The sequence below is a fragment of the Coenobita brevimanus genome, chromosome 59 (genome assembly GCF_032717465.1).
Source record: "Coenobita brevimanus isolate Jiangsu-jjx chromosome 59, ASM3271746v2, whole genome shotgun sequence".
Lineage (NCBI taxonomy): Eukaryota > Metazoa > Arthropoda > Malacostraca > Decapoda > Coenobitidae > Coenobita > Coenobita brevimanus.
The window spans coordinates 23,017,849-23,038,047 of record NC_137012.1 but is presented as its reverse complement, the minus strand read 5'-3'; the positions used below and the strand labels follow the sequence as shown (position 1 = coordinate 23,038,047).

At 44.9% G+C, this 20,199-nt stretch overlaps 1 protein-coding gene across 1 annotated transcript in view; it reads left to right on the top strand.

Moving 5' to 3' along the window:
• The window catches only part of kn (EBF transcription factor knot), a 365,525-nt gene that overhangs the window by 306,174 nt on the left and 39,152 nt on the right, over nt 1–20,199 (top strand). Inside the window, exon 8 of the mRNA XM_080274820.1 lies at nt 16,901–16,982. Within this exon, the coding sequence (XP_080130946.1) occupies nt 16,901–16,982 (82 nt within the window). The remainder of the gene's footprint in view (nt 1–16,900; nt 16,983–20,199) is intronic.

The following is a 20,199-nucleotide window of genomic DNA, read 5'->3' as shown; positions in this document are numbered from 1 at the left end:
ACACCTCTCACTCGTGTCCATTACCTACTTCCCACCCTCCTTATCCCACCTCTCACTCACTTCCCACCCAGTCCACCTCGTACCCATCCCCAATCTAGTACAGCCCTCACCAGCCCTGTGTATTTCTCCCCTCTCCCCACCCTCCCGAACCTCCCTACTCCCTTCTCTTTTACCTCCCTCCTTTTTCTTCCCCTTTATTATTTTTTTCCTTACGGTCTGCACCTCTCCTCCTGCCTTTTTCTCTTATTCTCTTCCCTCTCCTCGTGTCCTCTCTCTCTAGTCCTCTCCTCCCCTCTTCTCCTCCCTCTCTGATCTTCTCTCTTTCTCCTTTTCTCGGCTTCCTTTCCTCCTTGCATTCCTTTTCTTCCTACACCCCTCTTCTCCCCCCTCCCCCCCGCCAGGACAATTAGCGGTGCAGTATCCATCACCACCCCCGACCCTTCACTTGTGTGTAGTCCCCCCGGCCATCACGTGACCCCACCTGACCTCCCCCGTGACACTTGACCCCCTGGCGGTGCTCCTCGGGGTATTATGTTGGTCATTACTCCACTCTGGCCGCCCGTATGTCACGCCCTGTCGCTCCCACTCACACACACTTGCTCTCACACTCTCACTCTCGCTACCACACGCTCGCTAACATACCTTTCACTTTCTAATAAGAACACACGTAAGGAGGATATCTGCAGAACGTAACAATAGTGGATAATTGTATAACATAGTGGATAACTGAAGAACATGCAATGGAAACTCCAGGAAGTCAGTCAGCTCACATTAGGCGTTTTCCTGTTTAACTGTACTACAAGGTTGCGAAAAAAAATCTGAATAGCAAAGGAGGCGACTCAAGTAAAGTTCATTAAAGGACACTGTTAGGCATTTGCTGATGTTCATGCTTCCAAATGCACACACATATATATACAAAAGCAGATTTATAAATCAGATTATTCACTTGTCTGGTCATATAATGATGTAATCAGATACTTGCTGTAGTAACAACCTCCCACCCCACCCTTCGATTCTCTTACTTTGTCCTACCCTGATCTGCCTTAGGTTGTCCCGCCCTGCCCTGCCCTATCTTGCTATACTCTGACCTGCCCTACCCTGCATTTCTCTGACCTACCCTTCCATGTCTCCCTGCCATGCCCTACCCTGCCTTACCCTCCCCCGCCCTACCCTGCCCTACCCTGCCCCCCTGCCCTTCCCTGCCCCCCTGCCCTTCCCTGCCCTAGCCTCACTCAGTAGGGGACACGTGTGAAGGGGGCTGGGAGTGCCCCCTGGGATAGACCCTTTTGGACTACCCCAGGGATTCAGGGTTGGTGAGGGTGGGGGGCCGGATGTAGGGGCCGCATTGTCTGTGGGAACGAGGTGTTGTCTGCGCTGGTGGTGGTGCCAAGACTCACATTTTTTTTTTTTTCACGTTTTGTTTTTATATAAGGCTAATCAAGAATCGAACATATTAATAGTGTGGCAACCAAGGATTTACTGATACACGATTAGACTTGAAGACTGCAAATTAAATATGTTCATTATTAGACTACGCATACCTCACCAAGATCTACTTGTTAGTGTTTTTATTGACTTGTACGAATTAGTGGATGATGCATAAGGGAAGGAGGTGCATCAGGTTATCAGGGCAGCATATTTCATTGTAAACCAGACCCAGCGTGTTTACCAAATGTGCCGACATGATCAAACAAACACAAGAGGAACAAGGCGATGAAGTACGGCGCTGCAGGTTGTGTAAGGTTATGGGAGTTCAGTGGGTGAGGCTCGAATAACTGAAGAAGCCTAAACTTCGTCGATGAACTTTTGAAATATTAAGTCGGTATGGTGCAGCAGATTATAACTACTTGGTATGTTGTTTTGTGTCGTGTGGCATGAGATGTCTTGGCAGATTTTTCGAAGCTCATGCTCTCAAATATTCCCAATTTTTATGCGTATATGGTTATTGTGGTCTGTAGGTGGTGGAACTAGTAAGTAATGGTTGAAGGCCGTACCGTACGATCAATTCTTTTGCCCCCTCAAGAGGTGATAATATTGCCAAGAAATTTAGGTCGACTTCCCCCCATTAAGTGATCTAAACTACAATAGCTAAACCTCAGAACCCCCTATGCTCTTACAGGGGTACTGTGGAAGTGTTTGCTAGACAGGATGATCCATAAATAGCTCTCCAGGCAGCATCTTAAGTGTTGCGGGAACGTGTAAGGTTGCTGGTGTGGGTGTGGACGTGGGAGTAGGGAATGAGCCAGTGATGCAGGGTGGACATTGATAACGCTGACTGATCCGTCCCAGCAAGACACGAGAAATCGCCCAACTGAGTGCAAGTGGAGCGTTATGCGTGGACCGCCCTGTATACATTTTTTGACAGTTACCAATGTCAGCTTTTACTGTTTAATCTCACGGAAACGTTGAGAAGTATTTAAGTTCCATTTAGTGAGACGTTGAGGTTTGTTGTTTTCCCCTGAGATCTCTGTTTGGGTAAAGTGATCTGCCCAACTTCCTGCCCGCCGCGTCCCGTCAGAACCCTCCCGTACGCGACACGGCGGAGAACCAGAGGCCGGAGCAGGAAATAATCGACAAATTACCGAGGGTGGCAAGTTTGTCGCGAGCTGCCTAAACATCCGAGTATTAGAGGAAGTGTACAAGTGGGATGGTAGGGAGGGAGGGAGGAACTAGAAAAAAGCGATGGGGGGACAGACGGGTAGGAAGAATTAAGCCAAGAAACGTAGATGTAAAGGAATGAGAGAGAGAGAGAGGGAGGGGGGGAGTCGAGAAGAGAAACTATGAGTCGAGAAGAGAAGAGAACATAGCAAAAGCAGACATAGGATTAAAATTACATTGCCATAGCTGCAGATGTTATTGGTACCCCTTCTCCCTTTCCCACACTCCCACACCCACCCCTTCCAGTGTGCGGCTATGGTCACCCTCAACACTACCCTCACACACACACACACCCTCACCACTCACTCACCAACACCTGTTCTCTCACCGCACGTTGACCAAATACACTTGTCCAGACCAAACACTGAGGGAGCCGAGCTTCGTATGGGTGTGAAACTGGGTGTAAGGTGGTGAGTTTTGCCGGTAAATGTGGTTTTTGCCTAGGGCGTCCTGTCGTAGAGGGTGTGAGAGTTGGGAGAAAGAGAGAGGGTAATAAAGAGGGGTAGAACACAACATGCTTATAACTTGGAGAGGGTTGCGCACGGGTGTGAAGCTAGAGTATGAGGTGATGTGTGTTGCAGGTGAAAGTGTGTTTTTCCTACAGACACCAGTGGTAGAAGGAGGTGTGAGTAGGGAAAGAAAGAGAGAGATGAGGGCGAAAAAGATGGTGTAGAATGGATAAAGATTGACGGAGAGCGACATGTCTGATAACAGGGATTGGTCGTGAGTTTTGAGGACGCATGTGATCGTGGGGAGAGGTGAGAGCGGGAACCCAGGGTGTAATGAGGTGTGAGAGTGATAAGGCAGGGTGTAATGGGGTATGAGAGTGAGGAGGCAAGGTGTAGGGAGAGGTGTGTGAGTGGGAAGACAGGGTGTAGAGAGGTATGAGAGTGGGAAGGCACGGTGTAGAGAGGTGTGTGAGTGGGAAGTAAAGGAGACTTATGAAGAGAGGTGTGAGAAGAGATTTGAGAGAATGGAAAGAATGGGAGAGCGATGGAAATTTGTGTGAAAGTGAGAGGTGTGTGGAGGGGTGAAAAATGAGGTAGGAAAATGACTAAAGATACCTGGGAACAGAGAGCACAATTTGTAATAATATGTAGTACGGAGAGAGAAGAGAATGGAGATTAAAAAAAAAAAAAGTAGAATTGGGACAGGGAAGAGAATATAAAACGAAGAAGAAAGACATCGGAAACAAGACATAGTTTTGCAAGTACAGGGAGAGAGAGAGAAAGTTGTGAGAAGTATAAGCAAGGGTGAAAGTGCTAGTAAAAAATGTGAAAGAGTAAGAGCAAGGACAAGTGTAAAATATAAATGAAAATGAGAGATCAAGGATGAACGTTAGAAAAGAGAGGAGGAGGAAAGAGATCTGGGTAATTAAAATGTTGGGTCCCATTTCCTCTTCTATAAGTCTTACACCAACACCAACCACCCTTTAGGCTCAGATTAAGTTACCTCTGCCTCTCCTCCCTTCCTACCTCCCTTCTTCCCTGGCTTACCTCTTATTCATTCCCATCTTCCCTCTTCTGCTCCTTCCATTCCCTTCCTTTCCTTGCTCTTCCGTTTCTTACCTCCGCCTCACCACCTTCCTTCCTTCCTTCGTCATCGGCTTATCTCTGATTTCCTACTATCTCTGATCTTCTTTTGTTCCACCATTTCCTTACTTTCCTTTGTATTCCCATTCGTACCTTCGTCTCTCCATCTTTCCAACCTCCCATTTCTACTGGCTTACTTCTTATTCCTTCCCACCTCTCCTCTTCCCTCATCTGCTCCTTCATTTCCAATCTTTTTCCCCATTGTTTCTCTCCTTCTCCACTCTTTCTCTCTCGCTGACTGGCTGCCTCTATCCTTCCTATCTCCCTTCTGTACTGGCTTACCTCTTGTACTTTCCCATGTCTCCATTTCTCCCTTCAGCTCCCCCTTTCCCCTTCGTCTGGCGGTAACACAAAAAAGTAATGAATGGGAGACATGGGTAATAGAAAGAATGAAGTAAATGGCATTCAAATTGGTTATCGTCTTTCAGGTTTTATATATAGTTGTTATTATTTCCATTTGTGATCGTTGGTGCCACTGGGTCCCTGCCTCACCTCTCACTTTCCATCTTGGCAGGACTTCCCTTGTCCTCGCCTCGCCTCATTACAGACTCGCTCTAATTAGCTCTACCTCACCTCTCTCTCTTTCATTTATCTCATCTCGTCTCTTCTCGTCTCTTGTCGTTGCTTCTCTCCTCTTTTCTCTTCTTTTCTCTCTTCCTTTCCCCTCCTATTCTCTTTTCTACTCTCCCGTTATCTCTCCCCCCTAATTTCCCTCTCCTATCCCTCTCTACCCTCAGTTTCCTGGCCCATCCCTTGTCCACCCTCTCTTTCCTTTGATCTTCCCTTTCGTTATGCAGAGAATGATGAGACTGCTGAGTTGTATTTTATTTTTTATTTTTCCTTGATAAAGATAAATAAATTGTTAGATTGGTGAAAAATAAATGGAATTATTGGAGGGAAAAGGTAGAAGGTAAAGGGGAATATGAGAAGTAGGGAAGAAAAAGTGGAGAGAATGCTGAAAAAGACATAGTGGAAGGAAGGAGGGGAGAAAACGATTGAGTGGAGGGATAATGTAAGTAACGTAAAGCAAAAGGAAAAAGAAAAAAGTTAAAATTTAAGAAATGTATTTGAAGCAAAAATGAGAGAAGATAAGGAAGGTAAGTAAAAAAGCAGGGGGGAGGGGCTGATGATGAAAACAATGATGTGAGGAAAGGTAGAAGTTAAAGGATGTACGACAGCAAAGGAGAACAAAACGAGAACTAGAAATAAAAAAGGAGATAGGGTAAAAGAGGAACATAAGCAAGAAGGGAGAAAAGATAATGAAGTGTGAGGGAGGAGAAATATACAAGAACTGAAGCAAGAAAGGAAAGAAGATACAGAACCTGAGAAGAGGAAGAGAAAATAAAGAACAGTGTAAAATGAGTGAAAGAGGGAGCAGAGGGGGAAGTTGAGATGATGCAAAAAGAGAAGGTAAAGGAATGGATGTGAGGGAGGAGAGAATATATTATGTAGGAAGAGAACTTGGTAAATTATGATACTATGGTTTAGAGAAGGGGAGAAGGAAAAGAGGTAAATGAAAGAGGAAAGATGTAGACGATTATTAGCAGACAGACAGATACAAGGTAGACACAGACAGACATAAACTAGACACAGAGAGGTGTGAATAATTAGAAATGACGGCCACAACTGGACTCATATTGCTTATTTTCTGGGTGTTAAGGAGTAGATTGGTTCCTTACGCCACCATACTTCCGCCTACACACCCCCACCACACCAGATCACCATGCCTCTCCATCTCCCACTCCTCTCAATCTCCCACTCCTTTCCATCTCCCACTCCATTCCATCTCCCACTCCTCTTCATCTCCCACTCCTCTTCATTGTTCACTCCCCTTCATTTCCCACTCCTCTCCATCTCCCACGCCTCTCCATCTCCACCTCACTTCTGCAAGACCACCACCATCATAGTACAGATCGAAGCATTCTTATGTAGTAATTACTACCTCACCTCCGTAACAGTATGACCAAAAACACTACAGTATAACACTTTCTCTACACCTTCGCAGCTCAACCACAATACAGATCACAACACCATATGAGTTTACTTTTCTTTACCACCATACCACCACCACAAGAACTAACTACACCATCATGCTTTCACTACCACACCTCCACCACAGAACAGAGCATCACAACACCATGCTAACACTATGGCGCTCTAGCACAAAGGAGAGGTAAAGGTAAAGTGTGAGGAAAGGTGAGGTGAGGTGTGAAGAGAGGTAAGGTGATGGTGTGAGGTGAGTTGAGGTATAAGTGTGAAGAGAAGCAGGTAAGGAAAGGTGTGAGGAGAGGTCAGGTGAAGGCAGGTATGATTTCTGAAGAGAGATGAGGTAGGTGTGAAGTTAGGTGACATAGTTCTGAGGGGAAGTAAGAAAGAAATAAGAAGAGAAGTTGAGCAAGTGTGTGAGTAAAGATAGAGATTTAAGGTGCGAACGTGTGAGAAGCAATGGTGTGTGATGTGAGAAGTGAAGGTGTGCGAGGAGGTTAGTGTGAGGTGAGGTGGTAAGGTAAAGCTGTGAGGAGATATGTGCGAAAAAGTGAGGATGTCGTGAAGGGTGAGGGGTATCGTGGTAGGATCTGAAAGGTGATGTGATGGGAAGTGAGGATAAAATGATATATGAGAGGGGAAATGAGCATTGTGGTAGTAAGGTGGGTGGTGATGTGAGAAGAGGTAAGGGATGAGAGGTGATGATATGGTGGCGGTGAGGATATGCTGAGAGGAGAGGTCAAAGATGATGTGTGTGTTTGTGGGATGTGGTAGGTGGTGGTGATGTGGTGAGAGGTGATGGGTGTGGTGGTAAAGTGTGGTGGTGAGAGGTGTGGTGGTAAGGTGTGGTAGGTGGTAAGATGTCAACACAGATCATGTCGGCTCTCTGCTCCTCTTGACCCTTCCTCCCTGCCTGCCATCCACACCACTCCTTCTTTGACGTTTACCATCTTCATTCCTTTTCTTTTTCCTTCATATACCAACATTCCTTCGTTTTTTCCTTCCTTTATTTTGAACATTTTCCCACTTCCGCTTCTGTCGATAAACCGAGTATTTTTTTTTTTTTATAACACATTTCCTTCCTTCCTGTTCTCCCCATCATCATTTTTATTGGCCAACTTCTTTTCACCGATTTTTTTTTTTTTTATCATTTAGTATAATCTTTTTTTTTTTTTTTTTAACAGTACCTTTCCTTCCATCCTTTTGACAGTCCTTTTTTTTTTTTGGCAATGTGGATGTGATAGGAAGCGTTATGAGGAACACACTGAGGTGGTTTGGCCATGTGGAGAGGATGGAGGGTGAAAGACTGACGAAGAGAGTGTATGTGAGTGAGGTGGAGGGGGGAAGAGGGAGGGGGAGGCCGAGGATGAAATGGAGGGATGGGGTGGAGAGGTATATGAGAGAGGGGGGTGTGAGTTGGGAGCAGGGCAGTGAAATGGCGGGGGACAGGGCGACTTGGAGGCGATTTGTTTGTGGCCACCCCAAACGGGATTGAGGCGTCTGGCAATAGATAGATAGACCTTTCCTTCCATCGTTTTGACAGTCTTTTTTTTTTTTTGCAATACCTTTCCTTCCATCCTTTTGACCGTCATTTTCTTTTCTTTCTTTGTTTACACTACCTTTTCTTGTTTACACTACCTTTTCTTGTTTACACTACCTTTTCTTGTTTACACTACCTTTTCTTCCTTTTCGACAAGTCTTGCTTTTCCTGATTTTCTTGACGTACCATATTTTTTTTTGGCACATCACCTTAATTTCCTCCTCTTCTTTTTTTTTTTTTTTTTTTTTACGCCACTTTTTCTTACTATCTTTCTTTGACTTACTGCCTCTTCCTCTGCTCTTCATCATTTCTCATCCGTTTTCCTTCCTTTCCTCGATTTATTTCCTCCCCTCCCACTTCCTTTTCTTAGTCCCCATGTTTTCTCTCATCCTCACTTTCCATCTGCCCTCTTTCCTCCCTCCCCAGTGCCTGCCTGCCTTCATTTCTTTACCTTTCCATTCTCTTTCCTCCCTCCTCTGTTTCCTCCCTTTCCAATCCCTGACCCCTCTCCTCCCTCGCTTTCTATTCTGTTTCCTTCCTCTCCCTCCTCTTTCCTTCCATCCCCTCCCTCCTCTATCCCTCCATCCTCTCCCTTTTCTGTCTTACTGTCCTTCCAGACTCTCCCTCCTCCCACCCTCTATCCTCTTTCTTCTCTCTCACTCCATCCTCACCCTCCTGTCTCCCTCCATCCTCTCCCTGCTATCTCCTTCCTCTCTCCCTCCATTCTCTCTCCCTCTTTCACTCCTCCTTCCCTCCTTCCTTTCTCTCTCTCCCTTCCTTTACTCCCATCCCCTTGCTCCGTCTTCCTGCGTGCCCCCTCATCTGGTAGTCCTCCCCAGATGTCCTGTTAAACCACTCCTCTCGCTTCACCACCTTGACATCTTACTCCCTCCCTCCCTCCATCCATTCCTCCCTCCGTCCCTCCCTCTCTCCCTCCCTTCCTCTGTCCCTTCCTCTTTCCATCTTCCTTTCTTCCTTCTCTATCTCCGACTTTCTTTTCCTTCGTATCTTTCCTCTTTCCTTTCGTCCTTCTTCAACCTCCCGCCCTCCTACCGACCCTCCCAAGCTCACCCCTCCTCCCTCTCTCCATCCATCCATCCATCCATGTATTCATCCATTTTTTTCTCCCTTTCCCGTCGCCTTTCCTTAATTGCCTCTCCTTCCTTGAGCTTCCCTGTCCTCTGTTAATATGTCATTTCTACTTTCGTTATATTGCCTTTCCTTTTCCTATCTTCCCTCACAGACCTTTCCTTCCTCCTAGTTCTACCTCGCCCCTCTCACTCACACTTACTCACTCATTCTTACTTACTGACTCACTCGTTCACTCAATCACTTTTGGTTCTCATCCATAACATTCATATAATTATGTTAACTTTAGTTTGTCTGCCCATTCCTCTCAGCTTAAGTCCCCCAATCCGGTAACATTTTTATTTCATTTTTGCTTCTGTTAGACGTAATAAGGGGATTAGTAAAGTCTATATCTTACCCCAACAGTTCGAAAAGATTGTCCTGAGCAGAGTAAGACTTCAAGGTAGTTGTAAATCTAAAAACAAAGAGAAAATGCAAGTGCCATCCAAAAATATAAGAGTTTGGTGAAGAGTTCAGTGAAGCCTGTATGGACGTATTAGTTATTTGTGTTGCCTGTTTGCTTATTGTTCCTGCCCTTATCTCCTCTCATAATTAAAAAGGTTTATTTCCATGTTTTCAGCTTCTTATTTTCTAAAGTTCATGGAGTTTTTTTTTTTTTTCCTGTTGTTTGACACTGGTCCTATTTAGTAACCTCTTCTAAAATTCATAAAATGTTTCATGTTTTCCCTGTTTAGCTCCCACTTTCATTCTCTTAAAAATTTTGGGTCCTAATTTTCATTTTCCTTTAACCGGTATCTTTTTTGTCACCATAATTTTACCCTATTTCCGGAGATTCCTGCATTCCTTTACCGTATCAGTTTTGTTTTCCTGAAGCTTCCTGTAATGTTTGTATCAGCTTTTCCTACCTTATTTTTTTTTCTTCCTTTTCTCTCGTATCATTATTTCCCTTTCCTGTTCGTGAACCTCCCCGCATTTTTTTTTTTTTTCGTAATTTCCTTCTTCCGTATCAATTTTTTCCCCATTGCTGTTCATAAATCTCCCTGCATTTTTTTTTTCTATTTCTTATTTTCCATTTCTCTTCTTCCGTATCATTTTTTCCCCTATTGCTGTTCATAAACCTGAATTTTCTTTTTTTTTTCATTTTCGTTATTTCATTGTCTCTTCTTCCGGGTCATGTTTTTTCCCTTTGATGTTCATAAACCTCTATTTTTTTTTCCATTTTCGTAATTTCCTTTTCTCTTCCGTATCATTTTTTCCCCTTTACCGTTCATAAACCTCTCTGTATTTTTTTTCCATTTTCGTAATTTCCTTTTTTCATCCGTATCATTTTTTTCCGCTTTGCTCTTCATAAACCCCGCTGCATTTTTTTTTTTCTTCTTTTTCGCTTTTTTCCCTCTGCCATTTGGGAAGGTTTCGGGTAATGGTGGACAGCGGTGGGGAAGGTGGAGTGTATGTTTGAAGGTTTTAGCAGTGGTCGCCGTTCATTTGTCACTCACACGCGCCATGTCAACGGGCTAGTGGTTGTGGCACACTGACACCTCCATCATTTTTCCTCCTTCCTCCCTCCTTCTCTCCCTCAATTAGCTTTTCTTCCTCTCCCTCCCTCCCTCCCTTTCTTCTTCCTCCTGTCCCACAGTTAGTTTTTCTCTCTCTTCCTTTCTTCCTCCTCCTTTCTCTCAGTTAGTTTTTTCTCCCTCTCTCCCTTCCTCCTTCTTTTCCTCAGTTAGCGTTTCTCTCTCCCTCCCTTCATTCCTCCATCTTTCCCTCAGTTAGCTTTACTCTCTCTCCCTCCCTTCCTCCTTCTCTCTCTTAATTATTTCTCTCTCTCCCTTCCTCCCTCCTTCTTTCCCTCACTTAGTTTTTCTCTCCCTCCCTCCCTCCCTTCCTTCTTCATTCCGTCAATTAGCCTCCCTCCCTCCCCCCTTCTTTCTCATAATTACTTCTCTCTCTTCCTTCCTCACTCCTTCTTTCCCTCAGTTAGCTTTTCTCTCTCCCTCCCTCCCTCCCTCCCTCCTTCTTCTCTGTTAGCCTTTCCCTCACTTCTTCCCTCCCTTCCTCCTCCTTTCCCTCATTTAGTTTCCTCTTTCCCTTCCTTCCTCCTCCTTTCCCTCAGTTACCTTTTCTGTCTCCCTCCCTTTCTCCTTCTCTCCCACAGTTAGGCTAGTTTTTCTCTCGTCTCCTCTCTCTTTCTTTCTCTCTGCCTCCCTCCCTCCCTCCCTCCCCTCCCTCCCTCCCTCCCTCCCTCTCTTTGATGGTTCATTATTTCGTGACTTTTTCCCTTTTTTCTTTTCTACCTTTTCCTCGTCATTCCCTCCTTCTCTCCTTCAGTTAGTCTCTCTCTCTCTCTCTCTCTCTCTCTCTCTCTCTCTCTCTCTCTCTCTCTCTCTCTCTCTCTCTCTCTCTCTCTCTCTCTCTCTCTCTCTCTCATTTTCTCCCACCCATTACATTCTCCCTCTCCGTTTCCTCCTCATTTCTTAACCAGATTTATATACACTTCCTTAGCTTTTTTTGTTTATTTATTTTGTCCATCTATCTATATCTTTGTCTATCTATCCATCTATCTATTTAGCCAGATGTCCTAATCCTTTAATCTCTCCCTCTTAATATTATTTTTAGTCTCCGTTTTTTCCTGTATTCTTCAGCTTTATTTTACCCTTTCCTTACTGACCTGGTTTCGTTTCTGCCGATTAGCACCTTTATCATTTTTCTTTCTGTATTCCCCCCCCCCTCCTGTTTCCCTCCTTCCCATTACTTTCTCGATTCCTGTTTCATCCTTATTAACAATCCTTTCCTTCCTTCATTTCTTCATTCATTCATTCATCTCCTTCCACCTTATTCAGTTCTCCATACACCCTTCCTTCTCTTCTTTCATCTTCCATCCTTCACCACATCTCCATCCATCCATTCCTACGTCTCTTTCTTCACCTATATCCATCCACCTAATCCTTCAGATCTTATTTCCATCCTCCCATCTGTCCATCCAGTCATCCATCCATCCATCCGTCCGTCCTTCCGTCTGTTCATCCGTCTGCTGATACGTCCATCCATCGATCCATGTACCCACCCATCCGTTTTTCCATCCATCCATCCATCCATCTAGCCACCCCCAACCTCACGCCCTGATAAATAACAGAGGGAGCGACACCAAAATAATGAAGACCCACTACCTCGTTTTGAAAGGTGGGGTGTTGACGGGTTCGTGGGGAGGGAGAAGGGAAGGAAGGAGGGAAGAAAGGGAGGAAAGAAGGAAGAGAGGAAGGAGAGAGGGTATACAGAGAAGAAGGGAAAGAAAGACAAGTAGGGGAGGAAGGAACGGAGAGAGGAAGGAAGGAAAGAGAAAGGGTTGATAGAGAAGAAGGGAGGACAAGATGAGGAGGGGAGGAAGAGAAGGGAGAGAGGAAGGATGGAAGGGAGGAAGGAGAGAAGAAGGGAAAGGAAGATGAGGACGGGGGGGAAGAAAGAGAGGGGAGAAAGGAAGGAAGGGGAGGAGGAAGGAGAGGGGGTAAATGGAGAAGAGAGGGAAGCTGAGGAGGGGAGGAAGGACGAGAGGGGAGAGAGGAAGGAGGGATGAAAGACGAGAAGGCAGGGAAGAGAAAGTCTATAGAAAAACAAGAAAGAAGGAGAGAAAGAGAAAAGAAAAATGGAGGAAAAAGAAGTGACGAAGAAGATGGGAAAGAGGAAGAGAAGGACTAGAAATGGTAAAGGGAAGGTGACGAAAAAAAGAAGAGAAAATGAGGAGGAAAGAAATGAAAACAGAAACGAAGCGAAGGGATAGAGAGAAGAGGTAAATCAGAATGGAAGGCAAGGTACGGAATAGAGGTGACTCAGGTGTGTGTAGGGAGGGTGTGTGGTGAGAGAGAGAGAGAGAGAGAGAGAGAGACTGGATGTGTGTGCATGGTGTACAAGTATGTGTGTGTGAACGGCGTATGTGGATGTTGCGTGGGTGGGTGGATGAAATGGATGAGGTTAGGTGGTTTTATGGAGGACGTGGAAGGAGACTAGATTACCCTGAGTGTGGGAGACGGTGGAGCGAGAAGTGTGGACTGCATCAGCTTCGTGGAGGCTGGACGGATGGTTGGATAGGACTAGAGGCCCGAGAATAGGCTGGACTGGCGGTGGGAAAGACTGGGGATTTGTACTGGGGGGACACCAAAAGTAGGAAAAAGGTATGACTGACGGGATGGGGATAGGGTAAATAGGAGGTAGAGCAGAGATATTAGAATGGATAGATGGATCGTACTGCAGGAGAGGAAATGGAAAGTTTTGGCATATGGAATGGATAGGCTTGAAAATGGACACGCTAGATTTTTTTTTTCTTTATATTACGGTGAGAACTTGGATTAATAATGTCAGCACTTTTCATACACAAGAGATGTGTATGTAGATGATGAGTGTGTATGTTGTGAGGGAAGGAGTTTATGAAGTAGGTGATTTTATAGTTCTGCAGAAATAAGAACTGCAGTGTTTAATCAGCAGAAATAAGAACTGCAGTGTTTAATCAGGCTTTGGATACAGCACGTAGAGGAAGTGAAAAGGTCTGGGAATGAGTGTTGACTTATAGTAACCGGAACACGTGAGGACAGGTGTGAGGGGCGAGGGGTGACGAGGCGATGAATGAGGGGGGAAAGGTGACGATGAGGGGGTTGAGAAGTGCGGGTGAATTAGGGGTGGAGAAGGACAGTGAGGGTGAGGGGTAGGGATGAGTGACGGGTAAAGGCCACTGGGGGTGAGGGGGAGTAGTTTGTGAGAGGATAGTTAGGGATGAAATTTCTGAGGAAGCAAAAGGCGGTAGGGACAATGATGACGGGTGAGGAGCGATTACGTTAGCGGTGAGCAACCATGATGTATGTGTGAGTGGCAGGTTGTGAGGAGTAAAAAGTACTGGTGTAAAGGACAAACATGTGAGAAACTGTGGAAGAAAGATTTGGGTCTGTGGTGTAAGAGGCGAGGGACAGGGTATGAGGGATGAAAAACAGTGGCGTGAAAGGTAACGGTGTGGGAAAGTGTGGGTCAGAAGTCTGTAACAGTAGAGGAAGGTATAGAGAAAGGGGAGGTGTAGGTGAGAGGTCTATGGAGCAGTGGAATGAGGGATGGTGTGAGAAAGTTTGGGTAAGAAGTCTGTAGCATTGGTAAGAGGGACAGAGATGTGGGCAGTGTGGGTGAAGAGGTGTAGGACAGTGGAGTGAGAGGCAAATGTAAGGGAAAATGTGGAGTGGGAGGTATGTGGCAGACATGTGAGGGGGGAGGGGTGATGAGAGAAACCTGAGCTGTGTTGTGGTGGCCTAGGTGGGTATGTCGGGCCTCAGCTGCAACCAAGATGGCCAAACACGATGACACGACTAGCCACGCCTCCACCCTAGATTCTCTTGACCTAGCCTCCACCATTACTCCTTAGCTTCATTTTACGTTTCTCAAGTACCAGTTTGTTACAGTACAATGTTTATGGCTGTAGTTCAAGTAAGCAGCACTAAACAGTCGTAATTTTAGTGTGTACTTCAGATAGTTTTACGTATCCTCACAGTGAGCAAAATTTTCGTCTGTAGCTACACATAATCCATCCCTGTAACAATAATTACAGTGTGGGTGTGGATGTGGTAGGTGTATGGGTGTGGATGTGGGTGTGGGTGTGGGGGGTGTATCCTAGATGTGTTTGTAGGTGTTTTTGAATGAGCATGCGGGTGTGTTTTTAGCAGTATTTATGGAAAGGGTGAGGGGACTGAGAAACGGAAGAAAGCTGTTGTTAGGAAGGGGAAAATATGAAGAGAAAAGAAAGTTAAAAATGAGAAGCAGAAGAACTAAAGCTTTTTTTTTTTTTTTCCTGTAATTCCATCTAGTAGTATTTGCCTTCTAGTCTTGCTCATTTTTGTCTCATTTTTCATTTTTTTTTCTTAGTTCATATTTTCCCCAATTTTTAATTAGTGCATCATGTTCCCAATTCATCTCACCTTCACTAATTTATAACATCCTTCATCGCTCACCATCCACCCATCTCTCCTCCAGCATCTCTTTCCCTTCTCCATTCTCCTTCTCTCGCATTTCTATTTCTCATTCCTTCATCACCCCTTCCCATCTCCAGTCCTCTTCCTTTTTCTCTGTTTTTTGCTCTTTCAGTTTCCGTTTCCTCCACCTCAACGCTCTCTGTTTTCCCATCCCTCCTTCCCTCCATCCTTTCCTTTATATCTTCTCAGCATCCTTTCCCTTGCAACGTTTTCCTCTCTCCATCCTTTCCTTTACGCCCTCCTTCCTCCCTCCATTCATTTCTCGCCCCTGCTTCCCATCTCCTTGTCCTTGTCGCCCTCCTCTTTTTCTCTTCATTTTCTCTCATCCACGTTCCTCCACAACTACCTCCTTCCTTTCCTTGACCCTCCGTCCTGTCTCTCTTTCCTCGACCCCTTTCTCACGTCCTTTCCTTTACATCCTTCCCTTTACATCCTTCCCTCACCTTTCCCTCCTATTCCTTGTCTCCCTATCCTTACCTTCTCCCTCTCCCTCTCTCCCCTCTTCACTCCTTGATCCTTTCCTTCATCTTTTTTCCCTTATCTGTATCCTCCCTCCTCTCTTCTCTTTCTTGCAATTCACCCATCCCTCCTCTCCTCTCCTCTCCTCTCCATTCGTCTTATTTTCTTCTTTTCTCCTCTTCCTCCTTCTCCAGTTTCAGCCATCACCTTTCTTCTTCATATCCTCCTCCTTCCATCCTTACCTCACCTCCTATTCTCTATACCTATCGTTCCTACTACTTCCCTCCCATCATCCCTTCCTCTCCTCCCACCATCCCTTCCTCTCCTCCCTCCATCCCTACCTTTCCTCCTCCTCCTCCTCTCCCCTCCTCCCTCCCTGCCACGCGGCCATCCCGATGTATCAACTCATTTTTTCATGATTGGGTCTGATCCCATCTCAAACGTCATTGGCTTATCAATTCTCCCTCAACCCGGCTCTTCACGGCGCTGGGGTGGAGGGAGGAGGTGGAGAGGGAGAGATAGGCTGGAGAAAGGTGGAGGGATGAGGTGGAGAGAAAGAGAGGGAGATAAGATGGCAAAATGTGGAGGGAGAGGGAAGTAACTGGAAAATCGAATGGAGAAGGGTGGAGAGAGAGAGAGATGGATAGGTGGAGAAAGGGAGGGGAGATCGGATGGAGAAAGCTGGAAAGAGGTTGGAGAGAGACGTGAGGGGATAGCATGAAGAAAGACGGAGAAAATGGGATGAGGAAGAATGGGATTGGAGGAGGGACTGTGCTGAATGTATATTCAGGAAAAGAGAGAGAGAGAGAGAGAGATGAAGGGAGTGAGGATTGAGACCAGAGGTGAGCGAGGAGAAATGGGATGGAGGGAGGTAGGATTTGGCGGGAGATCTTAATTATAAAAAAAGGGGGCGGGGGAAGATGAGGTAAAGATGTGAGGAAGATAAGAGGGGAGAGAATATGGGATGTATGAGATTAGAATTGGAGGGACGAGGTGAGCGATAAGAAATGATTAACCCCTTCAGTACGATGACTTTTTAATGTTTTTACTACCACGGGACGGTTTTATAGAGAAGGGGTTTAGAATCTTCATTAATCCCCTCACAACGCCAGTCTTTCCAATAAACTTTTGTGGTGGTAGCAAGAATAAGTAAAAGGAGATGTCATAGTGCTGGAAGGGTTAAGGTATGGTTATATTTAGATAGGGAAGACGAGACGAAGGAAAATATGGTGGTAATTAAAAAAAACAGATAATTGTTTTTCATAAGCACCGTAAGGCATTTTATTACTGTGCAGTGGGTAATACATATCATTGTACTTAGGTGGCATAGGTTTTGTAGTACATCTTCCTTGGTGATTTATTTTCCTTATTTCTCCTTATCTCTGTTTTATATCCATAATTTCGTGTTTTATATCTGTCTAATTTATACGGAAATATACAGGTGTATTGAGGTGTAATGGACAAAATAAACCGCTGAGGAAGAAACGTCACGAGATCTCCGTGGCCAACTAGAAAATGGCCACAATCCTAACTTGCTAACTGTCTTAAGCTCATACACATTTTTCTTTTCTTTGCAGATTTTTCCTCAAGTTTTTTCTGAAGTGTAACCAGAACTGCCTCAAGAATGCCGGCAACCCAAGAGACATGCGCCGCTTCCAGGTCAGTATATACGCATGCGCTGTTTATGCTCAGAAAGTCTCTGTTATTAACCTGTGTCGCTTTTCTTTGCGTTCTTATTTAGGTCCTCGCTGATTTTTAAAGCTTACTTGAACCTGTGAAGTTGATTTACCACTTTTCCCCAAATATGCAGACGCAGTTTACATAGAGACTTCGTTTTCTGTGTACCTTTTCCTTACGTTTCTTTGGTTTTTAAGTCCGTAGTAATTTACCAGAAAAAAAAATATATATATCAGTTGGTACCGATAACGCTGATTTTTGTCAGTTTCCCACAACTTATATTTGCAGCTTTGTAGGGGGAAAATATTGGAACATTTAACGAGGGCCTTCCTTAAAAGTCAGTGTTTAGTGTGAATTTCTTTTGTGGACGGTTTTTCGACTGATTTCTTTTATGCTCAACACTTACCTGATTTTGTGGTATCGTGTTCATACATTTGTTCCAGAGTTGTTAAGTTGCCGCCCCATCTGGAGATATATTATTTGGGTCTTGGATTACGGTCTGCGGTCTCCTCTCACACGTACACATTTTAAGAATTCCACAGCTATAACATTTTTTGCTGGTTCATTTGCTTAAGAGAATTCTTTAGTAATAAATGGGATAATGAAGTCTGTCACCCCCTTAGTTCAAAAAGTTCATCTTAAGACGAATAAAATCGTCTGGGGATAATAATAAAATGAAAAGGATACAATAGAGGTCCACGCAAGGAAGGCTGACCCCCCCCCCCCACTCTTTCTCTCTGACTGAAGGGGTTAAAACTAGATTGTTTTAGGAGAGGGAAAAACTACCTGCCTGGGATAGATCTGTTTTCTGTCAGTGACCCTGACCCTTAACCCATGACCCTAATATTCAAACCTGACCTACTGTGCTAAGTAGCTGCCAACTTACCCAAAAGCAGTTTTTAGGCCAAGAGTTTTAAAAAGTTTGAGCGCGCACACACACACACACACACACACACACACACACACACACACACACACACACACACACACACACACACACACACACACACACACACACACACACACACACACACACACACACACACACACACACACGAGAGCATCCATCATTTTACTCCAACAGACAGGGAAGGCCGCCACACACCTCTGCTTTGCATCACACGGGGCCACCAATCATAACAAGACCATAACGTTGTGACTGTGAGTGTTTACGTTAGTGTTGGGGTGCTTGTGGCCGTGATAATGACCCCGGGATCTCGTTATCAGTGTACCGCTTACCTGCATTAATTTGAGCCCGTGTTTGTGTTGCTGATGCGCCCATGTTATTTTATGGGACCCTCGGTGGATGGCGGGATGGTTATGTGGAGAGGTGGAGGTGGATGGGTTAGGGTAGCTGTATTTTGTGTAAGTTATTTTCTATGATTATTTTATGGGGTGGATGGCATGATGGTAATGTAGGTGGATTTGTGGTAGATGGAATTAGGTAATTGTGTGTGTGTGTGTGTGTGTGTGTGTGTGTGTGTGTGTGTGTGTGTGTGATTTGTGAGGTGTGGTAGGTGACTGGATAGCACCGTAGACTTGTAGGTAGATGACGATAGATATGGACTTTTGTATATTTATGTTTCGTGGATGTGGTTGTTGCGGCCCCAGACTCTTCAAAAAAGTGAACCCCGTGGACTGCGGGCTAAAGTTACCTCTTCTGCAGCCCACCATCTTTCGGGGTGTAGTGAAGTCATTTAAGGGACGTGTGTATAACCGAGCAGTGGAGCCTCCTGGTTATATCAGTGCCACCACGTGAAACCATCCCTCTCTAGCATAAGTGAATGTTGCAAAGTTTTTAATGTCACTAAACTCAGATGATATGAAAATTTATATTGATAGATTTGATATAGATGGATGTATTGTTTATGTGAGGGTCATGGCTGATATATTATTGAATGAATTTCGTGGATAAACAGAAATATGAGGACGTAGGTGAGTGGGAGTGTATGGCTAGGGAAATGAAGATAGTGAATGGGAAGGATAGTGGTGCTTCTGAAGGTGGCACAGGGTACTTGACTTGCAACATATTTAAAGGTTTGTCGTGGTAGATGAAGATATTTTGTGGATGACGAAATGTATAGATTGCTGATGTGAATTCATAAATGGATAAAGAGGTAATTAATAATATGAATGCATAAATGGATAGATCATTGATGTGGATCGGATGTGTGAGTGGATTAGATTACTGATATAGATGCTTGGACGGATAAATGGATAGATTACTGATAACTGTTCATGGATGGATATATGACTAGATGATTGATGAGGACGCATGGATGGATTCATGGATAGATCATTGATATGGATGTACTCTTTGATAATGGGTGGACCATTGTTGTAGATGCATGGATGGATCAGTGGATAAGTTATTGATGTGAATGCGTGAATGGACGATACATCTTTAAACCGAGGCCTATTCCTTAATCCTTGAATGGTTAAGTTGGTAAATGAAATGTGGACAGACCGAGGTGAGGTAGCAAAGCAAAAGAGTATGGAAGCATTTAGACAAAGGACGTGTATTTAAGTGTATGAAGGATAGTTTGTAGGAAGGTAGGCAAGATAGATAGATAGATAGAGAGAGAGAGAGAGAGAGAGAAGGGGGGGGGATATACGCGTAACTGAGATTTAATACATAAACGAGTGAGAGAGAGAGAGAGAGAGAGAAACTGAGATTGGATATATGAAGGTGTAAGATAGCAGTGTATGAGTCAGTGGTAGTAAATGCTGAAGGAAATGTAAGCAGGGGTTGAAGATATATAAAGGCGTATGAGTCAGAGGAAGTGCATGCTGAAGTGTGTGTGTGTGTGTGTGTGTGTGTGTGTGTGTGTGTGTGTGTGTGTGTGTGTGTGTGTGTGTGTGTGTGTGACACAGACAGGCACAGACCCAGAAACAGACATAGAGACTAACTGACACAGAAACAGACACACAGACAGACGGACGGAGGATGGTAGGGGTAGGGGGGATGGTGCATGAAGGGCAGTGAGTGAGTGAGTAAGCGAGGGCAGGATGGGCTGGTGTGAGGGCCAGGGCAGATATGGTAATGAGTAGCAGTGTAGAGGCGGGGTCCCTCGGGGGTGCTTCAGCCAGTGTCAGCGGCGGCACTGTGCCACTGAGATGCCGCCTGCCCTCACACTCATGGCACTCACACCCTCACACGGCACTAACACTCATGGCACTCACACTTCCATGACACTCA